General features: G+C 60.7%; 5 protein-coding genes across 5 annotated transcripts; 1 reads left to right on the top strand and 4 right to left on the bottom strand.

The window, feature by feature from the left end:
* PtA15_13A233 (uncharacterized protein) lies at nucleotides 1-5,697 on the bottom strand (the record flags this gene model as incomplete). The annotated part of the gene is made up of 11 exons (XM_053162411.1): nucleotides 1-1,702; nucleotides 1,799-1,818; nucleotides 1,891-2,253; nucleotides 2,332-3,191; nucleotides 3,257-3,460; nucleotides 3,518-3,914; nucleotides 4,212-4,368; nucleotides 4,431-4,714; nucleotides 4,796-5,178; nucleotides 5,252-5,377; nucleotides 5,445-5,697. 11 exons carry the CDS (start codon nucleotides 5,695-5,697, stop codon nucleotides 1-3), a joined length of 4,749 nt encoding a protein of 1,582 aa, XP_053026389.1.
* Nucleotides 5,698-5,947: 250 nt separating this feature from the next.
* On the bottom strand, nucleotides 5,948-9,107 carry PtA15_13A232 (uncharacterized protein; the record flags this gene model as incomplete). Its single annotated transcript, XM_053162410.1, has 9 exons — nucleotides 5,948-6,327; nucleotides 6,396-6,576; nucleotides 6,642-7,082; nucleotides 7,149-7,591; nucleotides 7,666-7,790; nucleotides 7,870-8,537; nucleotides 8,619-8,871; nucleotides 8,935-8,984; nucleotides 9,099-9,107. 9 exons carry the CDS (start codon nucleotides 9,105-9,107, stop codon nucleotides 5,948-5,950), a joined length of 2,550 nt encoding a protein of 849 aa, XP_053026388.1.
* Nucleotides 9,108-9,477: 370 nt separating this feature from the next.
* PtA15_13A231 (uncharacterized protein) lies at nucleotides 9,478-10,872 on the top strand (the record flags this gene model as incomplete). Its single annotated transcript, XM_053162409.1, has 1 exon — nucleotides 9,478-10,872. One exon carries the CDS (start codon nucleotides 9,478-9,480, stop codon nucleotides 10,870-10,872), a length of 1,395 nt encoding a protein of 464 aa, XP_053026387.1.
* Nucleotides 10,873-12,963: 2,091 nt separating this feature from the next.
* Nucleotides 12,964-15,635, bottom strand: PtA15_13A230 (uncharacterized protein; the record flags this gene model as incomplete). Its single annotated transcript, XM_053162408.1, has 5 exons — nucleotides 12,964-13,538; nucleotides 13,644-13,837; nucleotides 13,918-14,001; nucleotides 14,083-14,650; nucleotides 14,768-15,635. 5 exons carry the CDS (start codon nucleotides 15,633-15,635, stop codon nucleotides 12,964-12,966), a joined length of 2,289 nt encoding a protein of 762 aa, XP_053026386.1.
* A 1,908-nt stretch (nucleotides 15,636-17,543) lies between these two features.
* On the bottom strand, nucleotides 17,544-19,388 carry PtA15_13A229 (uncharacterized protein; the record flags this gene model as incomplete). The annotated part of the gene is made up of 4 exons (XM_053162406.1): nucleotides 17,544-17,708; nucleotides 17,772-17,852; nucleotides 17,937-18,953; nucleotides 19,023-19,388. The coding sequence occupies 4 exons, from the start codon at nucleotides 19,386-19,388 to the stop codon at nucleotides 17,544-17,546; spliced, it is 1,629 nt and encodes a 542-aa protein (XP_053026385.1).
* Between the last annotated feature and the right edge of the window lie 67 nt (nucleotides 19,389-19,455).

Here is a 19,455-nt window from a genome sequence, read left to right as displayed (position 1 = left end):
TCAGGCTTCCCAGCGCTTGACGAGGTCGGAGAAGGGGCGATTGCTAGCGGAGTTGAGCGAGCGCAGGAGGGGCGGGGGACGGGAGGCGGCGGCGGGGGGACGATGGGAGGGCTTGAGGCGGGGCGGGTCGAGGGAGTGGGGACGCAGGCTGGCGGAGTCGGCCAGCGAGGAGACGGAGGAGGTGGAGGAGGAGGCCGACGGGGCCGCCGGAGGCTGCTGGTGCGGGCGGGAGATCATGGCCGTCCCGCTCAGCCGGTTGGCCAGGTTGCGATAGCCTTGCTTGGCCGCCCCTGCGCCCTTGTTTTCGTCCCCCCTCATCGTCGTCGTTGCTGTTGTTGATAAGGGGACCGCGGGGAGGACCCGGCGCGGGGCAGCAAAGGCGGGCGTCTGGAAGGCCGGCGCCGACGGCAGCTTGGCGGGCTCGCCGTCTGTCCGGGGCTCCTCGGCCGGGACACGCGGGGAGGAGAATTGGCTGGTGAGGCTGGCGTTGCGGCTGAGGAAGCCAGCGATGGAGTATTGAGACGGGTGGCTGATGTTCTTGGGTCTGATGGAGAGGCCGCGGGTGGAGACGGAGGCCGGCATGTCCTGCTGCTCCTCCTGCTCGGCCGTCTCCGGGTTCTTCTTGCGCGGACTGTCCTGGCCGTCGTCGCCGGCCGCCGTCAGCTTCGCCCACTGCCCGACCACCGAGCTCACCCGTCCCCCTCGCCCGCCCCGCATCGACTTGTACTCCCCACTGGTCAGCCGGATCGGCGCGTCTTCGTCAAACCACTTGGCGCTCTCCTCCGTCTGCGACGTGCTTGGCCAGTCGAGAGAGGCCCGGGAAGCCGGCAGCTCCCGCGCCCGATCGACCGAGCTCCCCACAGACTCCTCGCTCGTCCTTCCCCCGATCGAGACCGACGCTCTCAGCCGGTCGTAGGGCGCAGGGACTCCCGCGATCTGGCTGCTACTTGAATACAAGCTCGAGCGGATCGAGCTCCAGCTCTTGGCGGGCGACTTGACGAACTGGGGCGTGGAGAGTCTGCGGTGGGTGGCTTTGTGCACGGCGAGGTTAGTTTGGCGGAGGGCCTCGATGAGCTGGGCCTCGATCTCGTTGGACTCCTCCTCGTTCCATCCCCCGGGCACCCGGTTGATCGAGAACATCCTCCCCCCCTCCTCCGACGACGAAACACCCCCGATCCGACTGTCCCTCCTCTTCGAAAGAATCGTCGACTCATCGATGGTATTAGGGGTCGAAGACATCTGCCGCTTGATCCGCGACTTGCGCGAAAGGTAGGTGGGCGAGGTGGGACTGTCGAGATGACTCGCTGGCTTTGCTGGCTCCTTCACGCCAACCGACTGAGCTTGGACAGCCGGCTGAGATTGAGGCGGCATCGATTGAGGCGGCATCGCTTGAGGCGGCATCGATTGAGGCGGCATCGGATGAGGCGGCTGAGCCTGAGCGAGTCTAGCAAGATGAACAGAGCCAGGGGAGATGGGCAGCGGCCGATGGGGGCCGGAGCCGGAGCTGGGAAGGCCACGGGAAAGGCCGGGGATGGCGAGCGGGACGGCCGACTTCGGGATCGCCGAGAGCCGGTGCTGGGGCAGTGGAGGCTGGGGCAGTGGAGGCTGGGACAGCGGAGGCTGGGGCGGCGGAGGCTGGGATGGCGGGGGATCGGGCTTACTTGAAAGCATGGTGTCCACGCCATTGCGAAGCCCCCAATCTCTATGAACATCCGCCGAGTCCTCCGTCCTCGTCGTCCTCGTAGTCGTCGTCGTTGTGGTCTTCGTCATCGGAAGAGGAGAAGGGGTGCAGGTGGACGGCGCGGGCGGGGCGGCAGGCTTTGTTGGCCCCAGGCCAGCCGAGACACCACCACCACCACCAGCAGCAGAAGCAAAAGCAGGAGGGGCAACGCTTTGGCGATGGGAAGCAGGGCTGAGGCCCGGGTTCGGGATCGGATTGGGGCGTCTCAGCCGGTCGACGATCGACGGCTGGCAGTCGTCGTCGGCAGCAGCAGCGGGGAGAGCGGCCGGCCCGGAGGGCTTGCGGGTCTGGGGCGACTTCCTGGGGGCCTTCTTCTTGACGACCGGGCTGACGGACGGGATGACGACGGACGGCTTGCGGTGCGGCTTGTCGGGCGACATCAGGCTGGAGGGGCCGGCCGAGGCGGGGGCAGCCCCGGATGGGGGGGAGGAGGGCGAAGGCCGGGCGGGGTCGAAGTGGGCGAACAGGGCGGCCGGCGCGACCGAGGCCCGGCGGGCCACGGCCGCCGCCACCTCCGTCGGCTCATCCTCGTCGTCGTCGTCGCAGAGGCTGATCTGCGCGGAAAGAGACGCCCGGGCCGGCCCGCTGACCACGGGCGGGTTCTCGGGTGTGCAAGCGGGGGCAGGGGCGGGCACAGAGGCGAGGGGTTTCGTGGGGCTGCTGGTGCTGGATGGGGGAGGAGAAGGCACGGCGTCGATGAGCGCCTCGTGCGCGAACGAGATCCGGCAGCTTTTGATCCGGAGCGCGCTTGCTCCAGTGGCAGCGCTCGACGATGCGCCAGGCGGGCGTCCCAGCCTGCCATCCTCCTCTGGATCCTGCGCGGCCGACCGGGCTCCGTCGGCGTGGGAAGGGGCTGGGTCGTGGACAGACGAAGCGCGGGGCGGAGGCTCGACGGACGCGGCCCGATTCAAGAGCTGGACGAGGTTAGCGAGGCCTCCGGAGGACAGAGCCCTGCTGTCGGCAGATCGGAGGCGCTCGGCGGGGAGGGGGGCCTCGGCGGGAGGCTGGGGAGGAGGGCGATGTTCTTGGGTCTGGGCCGGATGAGAAGGGAGGAAGCCGGGCTGGTGGTGGGAGGCGAGAGTCGGGGTCCGGTCGGGCTTCTCCGAAGGAGGAGGCGAAGGGGAGGAAGCCGCGCGGGCCCGCTCGGCGCAGCGCCGCTGGTCGTCCTCGAGCGCGACGAAGTCTTCCAACGCTTGGACGCTGTCGCTCCCGTCGGAGCGTCTGGGCCGTACGGCATGGGGATGACTGACGACGCGGGCGGGCCTCCGAGCGCCGAGCGCCCCCGACGAGCCGTCGTCTTCTCCCGACGACGACGAGTCTGCCGACCGGCCAGCCAGCACGGCGTGGGTCTTGCGGCGCACCGTGCCCGGCCGCGACTCGCCCGACTCGCCGATCGTCGCGAGCCTTGCATGGCCGGGAGCCGGGTCGGGTGGGGCCGGCGAGCCGAGGCCTGGAGGACAAAGAAAAGTCAGCTAAAGCCGTCGGCGCGGGGACGGGGAAGGGGAGAGAGGGTACCCGGGGCATGGTGGCTGGAGAGGCTCTCCGGATGGGCCGGGCCGGCGGCGGGAGGCTGCTGCTGGGGAGGCACGGGCAGGGCGCGTTTGCGGACGACGAGCCCGCCAGAGACGGGCTGCACTCCCGAGAAGGGGCTGATAGGCTCCGAGGTCCTTCTCGAGCTGGACGGCTTCCTGCTGAGGGCACCTTCGAAGACGCTCTCGGCTACGAGGACTGGTGTCAGAAGGGAGAACAACACGGAGTATGTGAGTGTGGACGTACCATCATGATGGGTGTCGGGGGGCCGGTAGTGGTGGGAGGGGGGGCCTGGCGCGGCGGGCAGCGATTGGTGTCTCGTGCGCCAGTGGGAAGGCATCGGGCTGCCGGGGTCGTAGGCGTGATACGCGGCGGGGCTGAACGGTTCCTGGGGGTGCGCAGGGGGGATGGGAGGCATGTCGGTGGAGTGCGGATGGTAGTCGCCAGGCTGGGTCGCGGGGGCGTACGCGGAGGCGGGGTCGAAGGGGGAGGATGCGGGGGGCCGGTGCCAGGGCGTCGTCGGGGGCGAGAAGAGCGGCTGGGGGGGCGGGTATGGCGCATGTGAGCGGGGGTCGTGGGAGGGGCCCGGGGTGGCTGGATATGGAGAGAATTGCTGGTCCTGGTAGGCTGTCGCGGGGGAGGGCTGAGGCCAGGCCGGAGGAGGAGGGAAGTAGCCGGGCGGGCCGGCAGGAGCACACGGGTAATGGGGGTCGAAGGACATGGGGGAGGCGAAGCGGGGCGAGGGCTCGGGCGAGGGCTGCGGGGTGGGCAGGGGCGAGAAGTGGGCGGAGCCGGCGGGGGACGGCGGGGCGGAGCGGCCGCCCCAGTCTCCGCCGGGCATCGCCAGCGAGAGCCGCGGCGAGCCCGAGCGCGAGATGTTCCCGCCCGGCTGCAGGGAGGGCGGGTGGGGCGAGGAGCAGCGCGAGGAGGCCCGGCTCGCCCGGCCGGACGAGCCGTCGGGCTTCGTGAGCAGCGACATGGCGTTCGTCGAGCGCACGTGCTCGATCGTCTTCGGCGGCTGGGTGCGCAGGAGGAGCTCCTTCGGGAGCGAGGATGGGTGGGTGACGTAGATGGGCAGATCGATGACGAGGTCGTTTCTATGGGGAGAGGCAGTGTCAGTGGATGTGGATTCCAGGAGGGGGAAGGATGTCTCTCTTACGACAATGCGCCGAGCTCGAGCTCGACCCTGAGGAACATGTCGACGGAGAACAGCTTGAGGGCCCTGACGCTGATGGCGGACGGGATGTCGTCCTGGGCGGCCGGGCTGGGCAGCTGGCAGAGCAGGCTGACCGTCTTGGGCTGGCCGGACGGGAACTCGAACTCGGGCCCGCGGAAGGTGGAGGTGCGGACGACGTGGATCCGGGAGGGGTCGGGTGCGGATGGGGCGGGGTGGTGGGGGAGGACGAGCTTGCGACAGATCTTGGCGTTGACGCCGCCGGATAGCTGAGAGAGAGAGAGAGAGAGAGAGAGAGAGATGTGGATGGTCAGAGTGTGAGGGATATGGCTTTCGTTTGATGAACATACCGTTCGACGCGAGTTGTTTTTGACGGTCAGCTGGGCGTGGATGAGGCCGTTGTCGGGGAGGAGGCTGAAGTGGAGGATCTTGGGGATCTTGAGCTCGGCCCAGACGCCGGCGCCGGAGCCGGAGGGGTCGCGCAGCTCGCCGCGCATCTCGACGGGCTCGTGGTAGCGGTTGTCGTTCCAGTCGAGCAGCCGCTCGACGATCTGGATCGTCTTGGCCTTCGTCACGAGCACGTTCTGGCGCGAGTCGATGGCGAGCACCTGGCAGGTCGCCTTGAGCGCATAGCTGGCCCGGGCCTTGTCGCCGAAGTTGGTCGACGAGGGCAGCTTGGAGGGCAGTGGGAACGAGAACGGGAACTTGGTCCTTCCGCGCAGTGCCGTGTAGTCTGTTTGTTCGGCCCGGAGAGCCACACATCAGTGACATGTCTTGGCATGAGTCTGCTTGCGTGGAGGACTGACAATGGCCCGCGATGGGTGCTTCTGAGGCGGCGACTGCGTTGCTGGGGGGCAGGGCTGGGCCTTGGAAGATGCATTTGTGCGGGCCGTGGATGGACGACTGGGCGCTGTGGTCGAGCAGTTTGAGTTCTGTGTATGTAGGAGTGTCAGTTAGCGCGTCGGATGAGAGACAGAGGGGGTGATGGTGGAGACGGGCCTTCGATGCCGACGAACTCGACTGCGAGCTGCCCCAGGGCGACCGTGTTCGGCTTCTTGCAGGTGAGTTCGAGGACGCCGGTGAGTTTGGTGCCTGCGGTGAAGAGGGTGGCTGAGGGGAGGATGTTGAGGGTGATGGTGGGGTGGGTGTAGGCTGCGTTCGGCGGGAGGGGCGGGGAGTGGGAGCGAGTGGCGGCCATGGTGGTTGCTGGCCAGTTTTGGGGTTGGAGTGGGGTGTGTTGGTGGGTGAACATCTACCCAGTGGGAACTTGGAACGCTCAAAGGGCCAGCCCAGACGCACGGGCCACCCGCGACGCGACGCGGCAGAACCCACTCCAACACTCACGCAAAATTATGTATCATCAGATTATCATAGCAAAGAACATAGTCCAACATCCGCAATCGACAGACAGAGAAAGGCAGTTTTATGTATACAACAAGAAATGGGAAATCCAGTGCTCAAGAACAGCGCTTCCGAGAAGAGATATGGAAAAGGGAGGAGGACTATCTGTTGCAGATGATCGACGGGGCGGTGCAGACCTCGGTGACGGTGGTCCTGGTGATCGTGATGGGCCAATGGGCGCGGTCGTCGTCGTCGTCGGAGGCGAGGCTTTCGAGGCTGTCGGCGGGCGGCCGGGCGGGGCGATTGAAGATGGCCGGCGGGGAGCGCGGACTGGCGGCGGCGGGGTCGTCGGCGGGGGCGGACTTGTCGAGGCCGGCGAGGCCGAACTGGGGCGGGCGGGGGAAGTCGACCTCCTGGCCGGTGGTCCAGAAGGTGATCGACTTGATCGGGCCGATGTACCGGCTGCTGCCGTAGGTCATCCAGCCGATGCTCGACGCCAGCGTGAACACGAGCGTAATGAGCGGCGACCAGGACCAGGTCTCTGTGCGAACATGCCCACGTCTCAGCCACACAGAAACACACACACACACACACACACACAAAGCTCACCGAGCGTGATGGGCAGCCCATGCGGACACGCCATCAGCAGCAGGACGACAATCAGCGAGAGCAGCGAAACCCAGGTGCACGGCCGGCTCAGGCTCGGGATCCGCCACACATTCCGCCCGTCGTACTCGAGCACATCCGGGTCGCACGTCAGATAGATCAACAGGGGCGCCAGATAGCAAAACTAGCGGAGCAGGGGTGAGCTTTTATTACAGAGCTCTCCAAAGCGCCTCTCGTAAAAAGACGTACGACGAGCAGGTAGGTGGCCGAGGTGATGAGGGAGTCGGAGAAGATGCCCTCCCGGAACTCGATGGCCGCGGCGGTGGCGAGCCCGCAGGCGACGAGGAGGACGATGGCCATGCGGGGGATCCGGCGGGCGCTGCCGGGCTCGTCGGCCGCGTGGGTGAGCAGCGAGCGCCAGCTGCCGGAGACCTTGCGCCAGATCTTCGAGCCCGGGAAGGCGTTGTCCCGGGCGAGCGCCCAGGTGAACCGGCTGGCCGCGAACAGCTGCGCCACGTCCTGGAAGAACATCAGCAGCAGCAGACTCACCAGGATCATCGTCGCAATCGGCGGCGTGCAGTGCGTGAAGATCATCTCGATCAGGTGCAGCTTGTGTTGCGCCTCCCTCGGCGTCAGCGGCAGCAGCGCCTGGTCTCGCCGCCCACAGATGTCAGCTCGCAGCCCTGGGGGCTTGACCAAAGAGAGACTGACCGCGACCAAGCAGATGTTGAGGATGAGGCCCAAGACATAGCTGACCAGGGTGCTGGCGAAGAGGGCCTTGGGCACGGTGGCCGCGGGCGCGCGGGTTTCCTCGGCGAGATGGGCGGAGGCCTCGGCGCCGAAGGCGAGCGAGACGAGCGAGGTGCCCATGAGGAAGACGAAGGCGTCGAGGGCGGCGCCCTTGGACTTGAACGTCGTGTCGTTGTGGAAGGTGACCAGCATCCGGGCGAGGTGCTTCGGCCCGTGGTGGTGGAAGCCGGCGAGCCGGGGGCCGACAACCAGGCCGACACAGATCAGCACGTAGAGCACCACCGACAGCGCCCCGAGGATCTTCCACAGCCGCGGCGACCGGATCGGCGCCGTGCAGAGCAGCAGCCCGCAGAGCACCAGGTGCCCGGCGTTCAGCAGGAACGTCTGCCAGCCCGAGTGGATGATCCAGCTCGGGTAGAACCGGTTCACCACGCTCACGACCATCAGGGCTGCGAAGCAAAGCACATTCCCTCTCAGACCTCAGTATCTTGCCGCTTCTGCCGCAAAACAGTAGGCACTCAACTGCATTGCGATGTCAGCGCCACTTGCACCACCACGTGCGCCACAAACAGCAGCGTCCCGACCAGCCAGCTGATGAACCGGGCCCAGTCCCTCAGCTTGGGATTCGCGCGGGCCAGCTTGAACGTCCTGTCCGAACAAAGAAATGAAAAAAAAACATCAGTTTTGAAGACTCGAGGGGGGACAGACAGATATGGGGGGGAAGCACCAAGTGAGCATGGCGCCGGCGACGGGATAAGCGGAGGCGATCTCGGCGACGACGGCGCTGAGACAGAGGACGATGACCATGCCGAGGAGGTAGCCCCAGAAGATGACGCAGGGCCCGCCCCACTCCATGGCGGTGAGGATGCCGAGGAAGGCGCCGGGGATGGTGCCGATGTTGAGGGTGGAGAGGGAGAGGGAGGCCCAGAAGTCCCAGTCCCTGCGCAGCTCCTGGTGGTAGCCCAGCCAGGCCAGCTGGGCCTGGGTGTCGGCATCGGCGCCGGTCTGGTGGGGCGAGGCGGCGCTCCCGGGGGCGGCGAAGGTGGGCCGGGAGAGCGGGGCGACGAGGGGTCGGGCGGGGGGGCCGTCGTGGTGGAAGGGGTGCGGCGGGACGAGCTCGAGGGGCGGGAAGTCGAAGTCGGCGGGCGAGCGGACGATCTGGGAGCTGGTGGCGGTGACGAGCGCCTTCTCGGAGGCCGGGCCCGAGCCGGGCTTGATGAAGAAGGCCTTCGGCAGCGAGCCCTTGCGGCCGTCGCGCGTCTCCTTCTGCTGCAGGATCAGCTGCGCCAGGTTGCACCCGGGCGAGGCCGGCCCGGCGCCGCCGTCGGCCAGCCTCGGCCGCGAGGGCAGCACGAACGACGGGAACAGGGCCGGCGCGCCGGCGGCCTTCTCGAGCTCCGCGCGCGTCGCCGAGTCCCGCTGGCTGGAGGCTGAGTGCGAGGAGGAGGCGGAGGAAGGCATGCTTGGGCGGATAACCTCGGCGGGCGGTCCAAGCGAAGAGGGTGTACTGGTGAGGGTGTGGTGTGCGCCTGTGCGGGTTGGGGATGCGCGGGCTGGCCGTTGGGCCTCTCTCGCTCCTCGGCAGATGTAGTATGCTCGGCTATTTGTCCGCAGCTGGTGTTTGGAGAAGACAGATATGTATGCGGGAGAAGAAGCGGTGGCCGGACAAGGGGAAGCAGGCCCGATGGAGGGCAATGGGAGTCCCCCAGATCCAGGAGCCCAACCCAAGCTATATATTAGCTATGCACAAGCTGTGTGCACGCCGATCTGCAGACTCAGTCTGCACACACACATAATACAGTTCGTGGACGGGAGCGAGCTGGCGAAGAGCGCGGCGACCAGCTGGGGGAGCCAGAGAGATAAATAAGTAATTTAAGCAGTGATATCCTTTTACATATTTATTTAGATTGCCGTGGCTCTCGTGCGCAGGCCTTGATGGGCTGATGAGCGTCGTACAAGGGCCATCGCCTGAGCCGGCTGGTTGCTTGGATTTCCAGGATATTGTAAGTAGTGGTGGAGTGATAAGAAGGCGCAGATCGTTCTGTCTCCGACGCAATCGCGCAATATGTATCCTCCCCAGCGCAGCGCAGGGATGCATACATACACAACCTGAGATTGACCGGCCAGTCGAAGCCTGACAGCTGCGATCTCACCCGCCCGCACCCCGGTCTACCTACCCCGGTCGGCTGGAGGCTTGCGAATTGCCCAGCAAAAGCGATTGCATTTGGAATACAGCCCGGCTGTGCTGCTGCGCCCCGGGGGCCCCGCAGCGGCCTGCCGCAGCACCCAGGGCACTCCCAGCCGGGAGCCTGCCAGCCAGGAGCGAGCAGGAACGATGGCGCAGGTGCGAGCGGACAGCGACGCAAGTGCCGAAGCGACGGCGCCCGAGCCGGACGGACCGGAGGAGCGGCTGCATGCGATCTGCGGGCGCGAGTCGGCGCACGGGCTCAAGCTGCTGCTCAAGCGAGCCGCGCTGTTCGCGGCGAACCGGGCGCTCATCCACGAGGCCCTCGGCGCCGAGCGCCGCCAGACAGTCTTCATCCCCACCACCGCCACCCGCCTCGCCGATCCCACTCATCGCCCCCCCGAGATCCTGCCCGTCGACCACCCCGCCATCCCCCTCCCGCCTTCGTTCATCGCCGCCGCCTCCGCTCTCTTGCGCGGCTTCCAATGGATCCCCCTCGCCGGACAACCCTCCCATCGATCCGCATCGCCTCTGGTGCGAGCTGTGCAGGCCTTCTTCGGCGCCCAGGCCGCCGAGCGGCTGGCCGACGAGCTGCCGCGCTGGGAGCAGTACGACGACTTGGTGCTCTTCCCGCCCCACGCGTTCCGGACGGCCGGCTTCGCGGGCCTGGACGCGGCGCGCCGCGCGGCGTTCTTCGCGGCGGTCGCGGCCGAGTTCGGCGTCTCTCGGGTCGCGCGGAAGGGGCTGATCGAGCGCGCGGACGTCGCCCGGCATCCCCGGCTCGAGCCGCTCCACGGCGTCTTCCGCCACAGACTCTCACCCGACGGCCGGCCGTGCTCGCTCGCCGACGTCTTCTGGACCGCCACCCGCTTCCCCACCCCCCACGGCCTCCTGCACTACGTGTGGGCACCCAGCGAGACCATGTACTGTCGCGGGAACAGCCCCGAGAAGCGCAGGATCGCCGCGCTCGCCAACGTCGCCGGCACGGTCGTCGTCGACATGTGCTGCGGCATCGGCTTCTTCGCGTTCGGGTATCTGCTGGCGGGTGCCGCCCGGGTCGTCGGCTGCGAGATCTCCCCCTGGGCCGTCGAGGGCTTGCGCCGCGGGGCGGTCCTCAACCGGGTCCCGTACGAGATCGTGGATCCCGAGGCGGAGCTCACGCCCGACCTGCTCGACGCCTCCCCCGCCCGTCTGCTCATCTTCCCAGCAGAGAACGCCCGCGGCCTGCCCCTCTACCGCCACCGCGCCTCCCACGTCAACCTCGGCCTGCTGCCCAGCTCGCTCGACTTCCTGCCCCAGGCCGTCCTCGCCCTCCGGCCCGAAGGAGGCTGGATACACATCCATGCCGAACTCGCCGTCCCCGCCGGCCCCCCCGGAAGGCAACATGCCGCCGAGCAGTGGGCCCAACAGCCCCGACAACTCGTCCTCCGCCTCGGCCGCCAGTCCGCTAGAGTCGTCGATATCCACTGGATCAAGTCCATCGGACCCGCCAGGGAACATATCGTCGTCGAATTGGAAGTAGGCCCTTCAAAAACATCCACATAGCGCCCCGTTTTGTTACTTTATCGAAATACACATAAATCACAGCCACTACGACTCGAGACATCAGCCTCCTCTACCCAGAGGCCTGTTGCTGAGTGAGCTTTTGTCCGTCCCATGTGGGGAGGCCCTTCTCTAAGAGGTGTGAAGGATCCGGAGCCAGCCTCCAGCGGCTCTTGGAGGCCAGAGAATCCAGCGAGCATGCCCCCTCACTTCAAAATCATCTTTTGTGAGATTCATCACTCTATTCTTTTCTGGCACGGCGCAAGCAGCTGAGGCTGTGGAACATGTGGCAAAGCTCTAGATTTCAGCCACCCCCATGGTCCTTGTGTGAGGACAAACGTCACTGCGTGTGTCTGACTTCACCAAGACCCTACTCAGAGGGGGGACTGAGCGGAGTCAGTGCCAGAGCTAGCTTAACTAAGCCTCTTAAACAGAGGGTCCGGGGGACCCCACCCGGAGGGCTCTCCGCAGGAGAGGCTTATGCATGTCTGAAAGCTGGTAGACAAGGGAAGGATTTTCAACCCTAAAAACACAAAAACAGAATTTGAAAATCAACAACACATGTACAGAGAAATCTGAGCAGACAGTTCTCTCAGCAGTACTGATGCACACCCTTGCCCATGTTTTTGAGGCATAAACTCCAAAACTGATTGAAGGAACCTGTTTTGAAGATCAAAGGAATCCTGAAGGATATTCCATTGCTCTGAAGATCCAATTTTGGATTTTCTGATAATATGCACAATTGAATATCCCATCTGCAACAATTGAGTGGCTACACCACGGGTGAAGATTCAAATTTTCCATCCAGGAAATTTACTGGATGGTAGGAAAACCCAAAAACCAATTGGAATCGTTCCGGTATGGTTGACGGACCAAAAACCAATTGGAATGCTTCCGGTATGGTCAAAGGACCGGAACCATTCCAATCACAATTTGGGTAGCGTCCAAAATGGAATCAAGTCAAAATTGATTCGACTTCATTCCAGGAAACAGACCATTCTGGTTTTTTTCCTCGATTTTCCCCAGAATATTTCCAAATATGGCTGACCACGCCTCATAGAAGCATGGTCATATATATAAAACAGCACTAGCAACCCACAATGTGTCTAGGGCAGTTGGCAAGGAGCTCATGACACAGCGGGCAATCGGATGTTGCATGCAGCCCGCAGCAACACCCAAGCCAAGGGGACCCCCTTTACACGGATGTGTCTGCAGGCTGCGTGCAACACCCAATTGCCCGCTGTGTGAGTTGGGGTTGATCAGAAGGATGTTGCATGTTCAAGCCTCCCTTTTGTCCACCTAACTTGCCCAAACCTTGTTTTGAGCCCTCCAAAACCTGTGACGGCCCGTAACCATTCTGAATTGCACACAAATGCAATTTGGAAGTGCGTTGGGGATCCAAAATAATTTTGGATTGCCTTCCAGTAGGGTTCCTGGAATTTCCCAGTGAAAACGCCGACTGTCTGGCAAAGGTCCCCCCTTGCAGGCAGACCAACCAAAATGATATCGGCTGGCAATCAAAATCATTTCGTTGAGCTTTGCCCGTGGTGTACAGGTGTAGGATCTGCACATATCTGCAGGCTTGTGAATCCAATATCCACAAGGCATGATGGTTGTAATTCCTTGGTTTACATTTCTTTGTGTTTTTGTATTTTTAAAAGATTAGTACAAGGAAAACGGTTGGGATTGAGGAGATCAGACCAGCACCATTTGAAAGCTGAGGTTCTGAAGTATATTTTGGCTCTGGGACAGGTCCGCAGGAGCTGAGGGGGAGGCTGGGTGATGCTAAGTATTTTTCCTCCAGCCATTCATGATTTCTTTCTCAGCCAAATTTTTGACTTTGTGTACAAGTCCCTCCCTGCGGGAGGGGCCGCTTCTCAGCGAGCCTCCCACCAGGGGGGACTTGTGTCAAGTTAGGTGCCAGAGCGTGCCGGAGGAGGATTTCTTGTGTTAGACTATGAGATGTGGGACCATGCTAACAAATCAACCAAATTTTAATCAATTTCTCAGAGCAAGTGTGCTGCCTTCCAATCAATACCTAAGCGGTTAATGACAACAAAGACAATGAGGCATTGGGCAGACCAGAAGAAAGGATCAGTTGGCGTCTGAATCGTCGGTGCCGATGACTGACTTGCTGCGATAGATCTTCTTCTTGTAGCTCTTCTTGGTGTGGCTCGTCTTCTTTTCACTCGCCTTCGTTTGGCTCTTTTTATCTGAGACTCCCTCCTCCTTGCCCTCTTCCTCCATGCCCTCTTCCTCCTTGCCCTCTTCCTCCTTGCCCTCTTCCTCCTTGCCCTCTTCCTCCTTGCCCTCTTCCTCCTTGCCCTCTTCCTCTTTTTCTTCTTCCTCCTGGCCCTCTTCCTCCTGGCCCTCTTCCTCTTTTCCCTCCTCCTCCTTGCCCGCTTGATCCTTGCCCGCTTGATCCTTGCCCGCTTGATCCTTGCCCGCTTGATCCTTGCCCGCTTGGTCTTTGCCCGCTTGATCCTTGCCCGCTTGATCTTTGCCCTCTTCCACATGGCCCTCTTCCTCGGTGTCCTCTTCCTCCACGATCGCCTTCGATTTGTACTGCCTCTTGCGCCCCTTGGTGATCAAGGGGGAGTCGAGAACAGCGTCGTCTTTACTGCTCCATTTCTCGATCAATTTGTCTATGATCTGCTGATTGCCGAGCGCTGGAGTGGCATACATAACCCACATCAGTTTCACATCTGCTCGCCTCAATACAGACAACAAACTGATTTGGCAATCGAGCAAATGAGAGAGAGAGAGAGACGTACGTGGAGGATCACTGGGATCGGCAGATTCCCGCGAGCACTCCCAAGCGGCGCGGTGCTTCTTCTGCTCATACTTTTGAATCATCTTCCATTTTCGTTGCATATATTGATTATTGTAAACCTCCCAGCCTTCGTCTACCTTCAAGAGTTGTTTCCAATCGAACCCTACTTCATCAACTAGACCCAATTTCTTCAGTCTGTTGTGTTCAAACGGTAAGGTGTTTGGTCAAAGTCCTGGTCACCCAACAGAAGAGTAGCGAGGGGCTTTGTGCTCAACTGTTGTGCCAAGTGTAAAGTGTCTCTATTCGTCCAAGGCCTTATTTCCCCATCATTGACCCATCTGCATTGTAAGCTCGTGGCCCTACAAACAAAGAAAGAGAGAGAGGAGTATAATGATAAATCGAGGAGCGGTAGCGAGGAAAAGGAGGAGTGGGTCACAAACCATTTGGCTCTACACTGAGCTGGAGAACGACGGCCCTTCATTTCCTGACTTATCCAAGTCCAAAGGCCATCGCAGCTGAGAGATTTCGGGTCTGAGTAAATCGATTTGGATGTGGCCAACAGTTTGCTCAGATGCTCTGTTTCCTCCTGAGACCATTCCCCTTGATTCTGAACGGCCCGAACAGAGCTGTAATTTCTCCACCGGTCCTTACAGTCATCCGCGGACCGGCCAACGGCTTCACTGATCGCCGTCCAGGACTGGCCATGCTTCCTGTGCGCCTCCACCAACGCGGCCTCTTCCTCCGGAGTCCATGGGCCCAGCCTGCCCTTCGCATCGTACGCCCGACGGATGTACTTCCATACCGAGATCAACGGCCGCCCCGGAAGTTCGTCCGATATCGTCGGCACCACCTGTTTCACACTGTGCCCATCCCCTTTCTTCTTCTTTTGCGCCAACAGCTCCCTAAATTGCTGCGTGCTTATCCCCTGCTCTTGGCAATACTTTTCGATCATGTTCGCAATCGTCGTTTTTTCCGCCGTACTAAATAGTCCCTTTTTAAATTTCAGCCCTGAACCCATGTCCGACCATTTGTTAGAGCGATGAGCAGTCAGTTTTTGTGGTATTCTCCGTTGTAAGGAAAGAAAAGAACAAGCTAGGATGCCCCTCTGTCTTAAGGATGACTGACCGAAGAGAGCAGTGAGCTCGTTTAGGTGAGTGATGTCTAACCATTTGGTCGCCAAGATCTCGCGACAGGTAATATTTACGATTCTTTCTTGAAAGAAGAGAGGCACGTGAGACTTGTGCAAGAGTTCTAGATTTGAGGAATCGATCAAGATTCGATCTAAATCGGGGTCCTCCACTGCATCTTTGGCTTTCCAAGTTGAGTCTCCCCGATCTTTTCGCCACGCTGTCTTGAGACCCTTGTCCGGAGTTGCTTTGGCCGATCTCCTGACCTTCTTGCGGGGAGCATCAAGTTTTGTTTCGGGCGTGGCCGAGGATTCAGGGGGCGGAATCGAGTCGCTCGTGCTCTGAGTTGCTTTACCCGATTTCTTAGCCTTCTTGCGAGAATGAAGTTTTCTGGCAGCCTTGCCCGAGGATTCAGACGGTGGAATCGGCTCACTCGCCGCTGAGCCAGAGACGGCAGTCGTTTGGACACGATTATTAAAACAGCCCGGTGGTCGATCGTCCTGAGCTTCATTGTTGGCAATCACCGAAGGTATCAAATCGTCCAACGCTCGATTTTCTTCCTTGCGTTTCTTCTTCTTCTTCGGGGGAACCAGTTCATTGGTGGATCCAGCTAAGGCTTCTGTTGTTGGCGAGCTATCCGTTTGCCCCGAAAGGCCATTATCAGCTGGACAAGTCTGAGGCTTGGCGACCCGGTCGTGATTGTGTTGGGATTGATGTTTGTCAGTGGTCGGGTGTGGTCCTTCCGCTTGGGGTTCTTCGGGCTCATCTCGTTTCCGTTTTCTCTCCAGCCGTCTGAGCTTTTTCTTCTCTTTCCTCTGCTTCTTCCACTCCGCCTCCGCCGCATTCGTCTCGGTGTCGGCCTGCATCTTGCTTTTCTGGTATCGAAGGGTTCCTTGACTTTGTCGTTTTGTGAGCGCACATCGGTGCCCAGCTTGAAATGTCAATTCACCACAAATTGCATATTCAATTTCCGACGGTACCCCCTCATGAACAAACACAAGCCCCTAATTACTAGGCCTAAAGTAACATATCAAACTAGCCACATCAATCTTCACAGAAGACCTTTCCAGTGCTAACCCAGGTAGGTATCTCACAAACTAGAATCACATTTTCTCTGGCCTTCTTTCTTATGCAACTCTTTCCTTTTTTTCCCTGTTTGAAGACATGATGCTTTTTGTGCTTGCTGTCTCAGCTATCCTGGCAATATTAAGGAAGTTTTCTTTTACATAATCATTCAACACATCAAGTACACATAACATGCTCATCAAGTATTTGAATAGTCTTCCAGATCCTCTCTTGCCAAAAGTTGTCATGATATTAAGGGGGTTCACAATTGAATTTCATTAAAGTTTGGAGCCAAATTTAAGGCCTTTATGAACAAAATTTCAAAATTTTGGGAAAATGCTCAGCAGCAGGTGATACTGATCAATCAGTGCAAGTTATCAATTTTTTAAAAAAATGTTCATAAACACCTTAAAATGTGCCCCGAAGTTTTGTAAATTTCAATTGTGAACCCCCTATTAGGGGTTTCACAATAAGGAAACCCAGGAAGGTGCTTGAGCGCTTGCAATCATTGTTATGAGGATGCTCGGGGCAATTCTTATGGGACTTCACACCAAATTTTTAGGTGATTATGTCACCTGCGAGTAAAGAAATTTTGTGCCGCGGGAAGCAAAAATGCTTATTGTGAAACCCCCTATTGTCTAATTCAAAAATAAATTTGCTTATCATTTGTCTGTTTCCTTTTACAGATCATCAGGAATTGTGGACAGATCATCACACAAATTGGCTTCACAGGTTACAGAGTTGACCATCCAAGTTACTGAATAGGTGGCACTGGTCACTGCACTGAAGGCAAGCCACAATGGTCAAGCTGGACAATCTTGATAATAAGGTCTGAAATCCTTTTCTCTCTTCCTTTTATTACATACGTGCACTTGCCTTTTCCTTTGACTTCCTGGGATCTTTTTCATTTCCTGGCGCTTTCCTTTTCAGAGTCTTGTGTAGATTAGCTATCCTGCTCTTCATGATCAGTGCTCTTTCCTCCTGCATCACAAAATCCACTGTGTCGACAACGGGGAGTTACATCACCAATAACAGTAACATAATGGTTTTTTTTAGCCTTTATTGTCACAGTTACTCGGAAGGGCAGGGCCTTACGGTACACCTGTAACGTAAGAGGAAGTTAGTGGTGTTTGTTACATTATCAGCACCTGCAGAGCACCAGATAACTGATGGATTCTGCCACTGGGCTAGAAATAGCCTTTTGGGGTCTGTTAGCCAGTAGCAACCTCAAAAAAGAGACTGTTATGTTACACACAAGGCCTGCAAAGACCCTGTTATGAACAACATAACAGGGCACTGCAGGTAACAAGGGTAGTTGTTTCACCCAAGTTGAGCCAATAACGCAACATAACATAACTACCCATTGTTGATTGTATTCATTCTTCTTATGCAAATCAAACTCATTTTCGTGACATATGCATCCGCCGCCAGCCTGGCTGGAAGCCATCCGACGACTTCCTGTCAAAATCTTCCCTGAATGAATTCAGAGCTTCAAAATCTAGATTTCCCGGCGGAAATCCATACTTTTTGGGTCTGTGCCACCCGTTGCGAGGGTACCTGACATGGCGGGAAGTCATCCGCTGCCATGGACATGAGTCATACCCACGAAAGCGGATATGAAAAGCCAATATGATGCGATATACGCTTGTGCCAGAGGGGCAGAGGAAGAAGCGTGTTGTGAGTGGAAGCACACCATGCAAGAGAGAAGATTAAAGGAGACCAGCAACAGCCAACATGTCGTGGACGGAGGAGAGCTTGACGCGCGGTCTTCCAGCGAGTTTGCCGCTGTGGCGTTCGGCTTGGTCGATGACGGTCCAAGCGTGCCAGTCGACGCAGAACTGCTTGTTATCCAGCGCGGGCTCGGCGTCGTCTCGCTGTTCGGAGCGGGCGAGGGAGGCGGGGAGGGAGTGGAGGTCGTGGAAGAGCGTGGCGGCGGCGTCGTAAGCGCCCGTCATCGTGTCGCCGATCACGCCCTTGGACCCCGTCGCCAGCCATCCGGTCACATACAGTCCTGGGATCTGAAGGAGACGCGAAGCGGGTTATACAAGGGGGGTGGGTCTCTACCTTTCTGTCAGGCGGGGGGGTTGGAGGGGAGGACTGACGGACTGGTTAGCTGCGTCGAGCGCGCGCCCTTGCTCGTTCTTTGCCCGACTTCGCCAAGCGTCGTGTGTGAGGGGCGGGACGAGATGCGGGACGGAGCCGAGACTCTTGAGGACGAGGTCGGTGGCCGAGGCGTGGATGGTCAGGGGCCGGAGGGGGACGGCCTTCAGCGCGGCATGGTCGACCGGTCGGGAGGCGTCGGCGGGGTATTCGAGCGTGTTGCGGATCCAGTCGACCGCGGCGACTCTTGCGGGCGCAGCGGTGTCTGAGGGCTGGGCGCCATGGAAGGCGAGCGGGGTGTGCAGGAAGCGGAGGGCACATGAGGAGCGTGTGGGGCGGAGGGAGGACGGCTGGGAGGCCTTGATCATGACGTCGAGGAGCCGCTTGGCGAGCCGGCCGTTGGGCATCCGGCCGAGCACGCCGGGCGGGGCGATCCGGGCGGCCGCGTCGGCGAGCAGGGGCTGGTCGATGTCGAGGGCGAGCCCGGGAAGCCCGGCGAGCTCGCGCAGCTCGCGGGTGGTGAAGGCGGCCTGGAGCGGGCCCCGTCGGCCGACGATCTCGACGTGCCTGACCCGGCTCCGGGAAAGCTCGCTCAGCGCGGCCTCGTCCATGTCCGTCTTCGCCAGCACATCCACATCCGTCAGCAGGATCCGCGCGATGTCCAGCGCCACATTGCCCATCCCGATAATCGTCACCCGCTCCACCTGGCTGAGATCGACAAACTTGCGCCGCTCCCCCGCTGTCGCAGCGGTGCGAGGGTATCCATTGTACCAGTCCACCGCCGCGCGCGCCGGCAGGATGTTTGCCAAGGTAGTCTCCCCGGGAAGCCCGCCCAACGTCCGGTCTTCTCCCGCCCCATACGCGAGCAGAACCCCGTCGTACTGCTGCCGCAGACTCGTGAGACGCACGGAGGCTTGCGGGCCCGACGGCGGCGGCTGGCCGTCGCCCAGCACGGCCGTGTTCCCGAAGTATCGCAACCTGGGATGGCGGGCGACCTGCTCGAACTTGGACTCGCAGTTCTTCGCACGGGGCAAGTCGGGAATGAGGGCGCTAGATGGTTTTTAGGATGAGGAGAGCGAGGGACACACCTTGACTTCGGGATGGTCGGGTGCGACGCCGTATCTGCTGAGCCCGAATGGCGTCGGGAGGGCTTCGAAGAGATCGATGGCCAGAGGACGGGCAGGGTTGGCGTGTTGGTCGAGCGCGAAGAGGCGCTTGGCGGCGTAGAATCCCGCCGGGCCTGCGCCACAGATCGCCACCCGGATCGGCTTACTGCTGGGGGGGTCGCTGCTAAGAGATCGCGGCCATGCAGTCGTCCTTCGGTCCGAGTGGGGTGGCCGTGGCCGCCAGCGTCGGGGTCCGCGTGCGAGGAGGCGCCCGTCCATTTGCTCGGCACTGTGGCCGGCCACAGCAGCCGGAGCCTGACAGTCCCAGGCCGGACAGGTCCCGGACATGTCACGGGGCTCGTGATATCTGCCTACCCGGTGGGGGCCTCCCGGTGTTCGGGTACTCCCCGGGGTG

This window comes from Puccinia triticina, chromosome 13A (assembly GCF_026914185.1).
Source record: "Puccinia triticina chromosome 13A, complete sequence".
NCBI classification, from domain to species: domain Eukaryota; kingdom Fungi; phylum Basidiomycota; class Pucciniomycetes; order Pucciniales; family Pucciniaceae; genus Puccinia; species Puccinia triticina.
The sequence above is the reverse complement of the archived record's forward strand: the minus strand, read 5'-3'. Positions and strand labels throughout refer to the sequence as shown.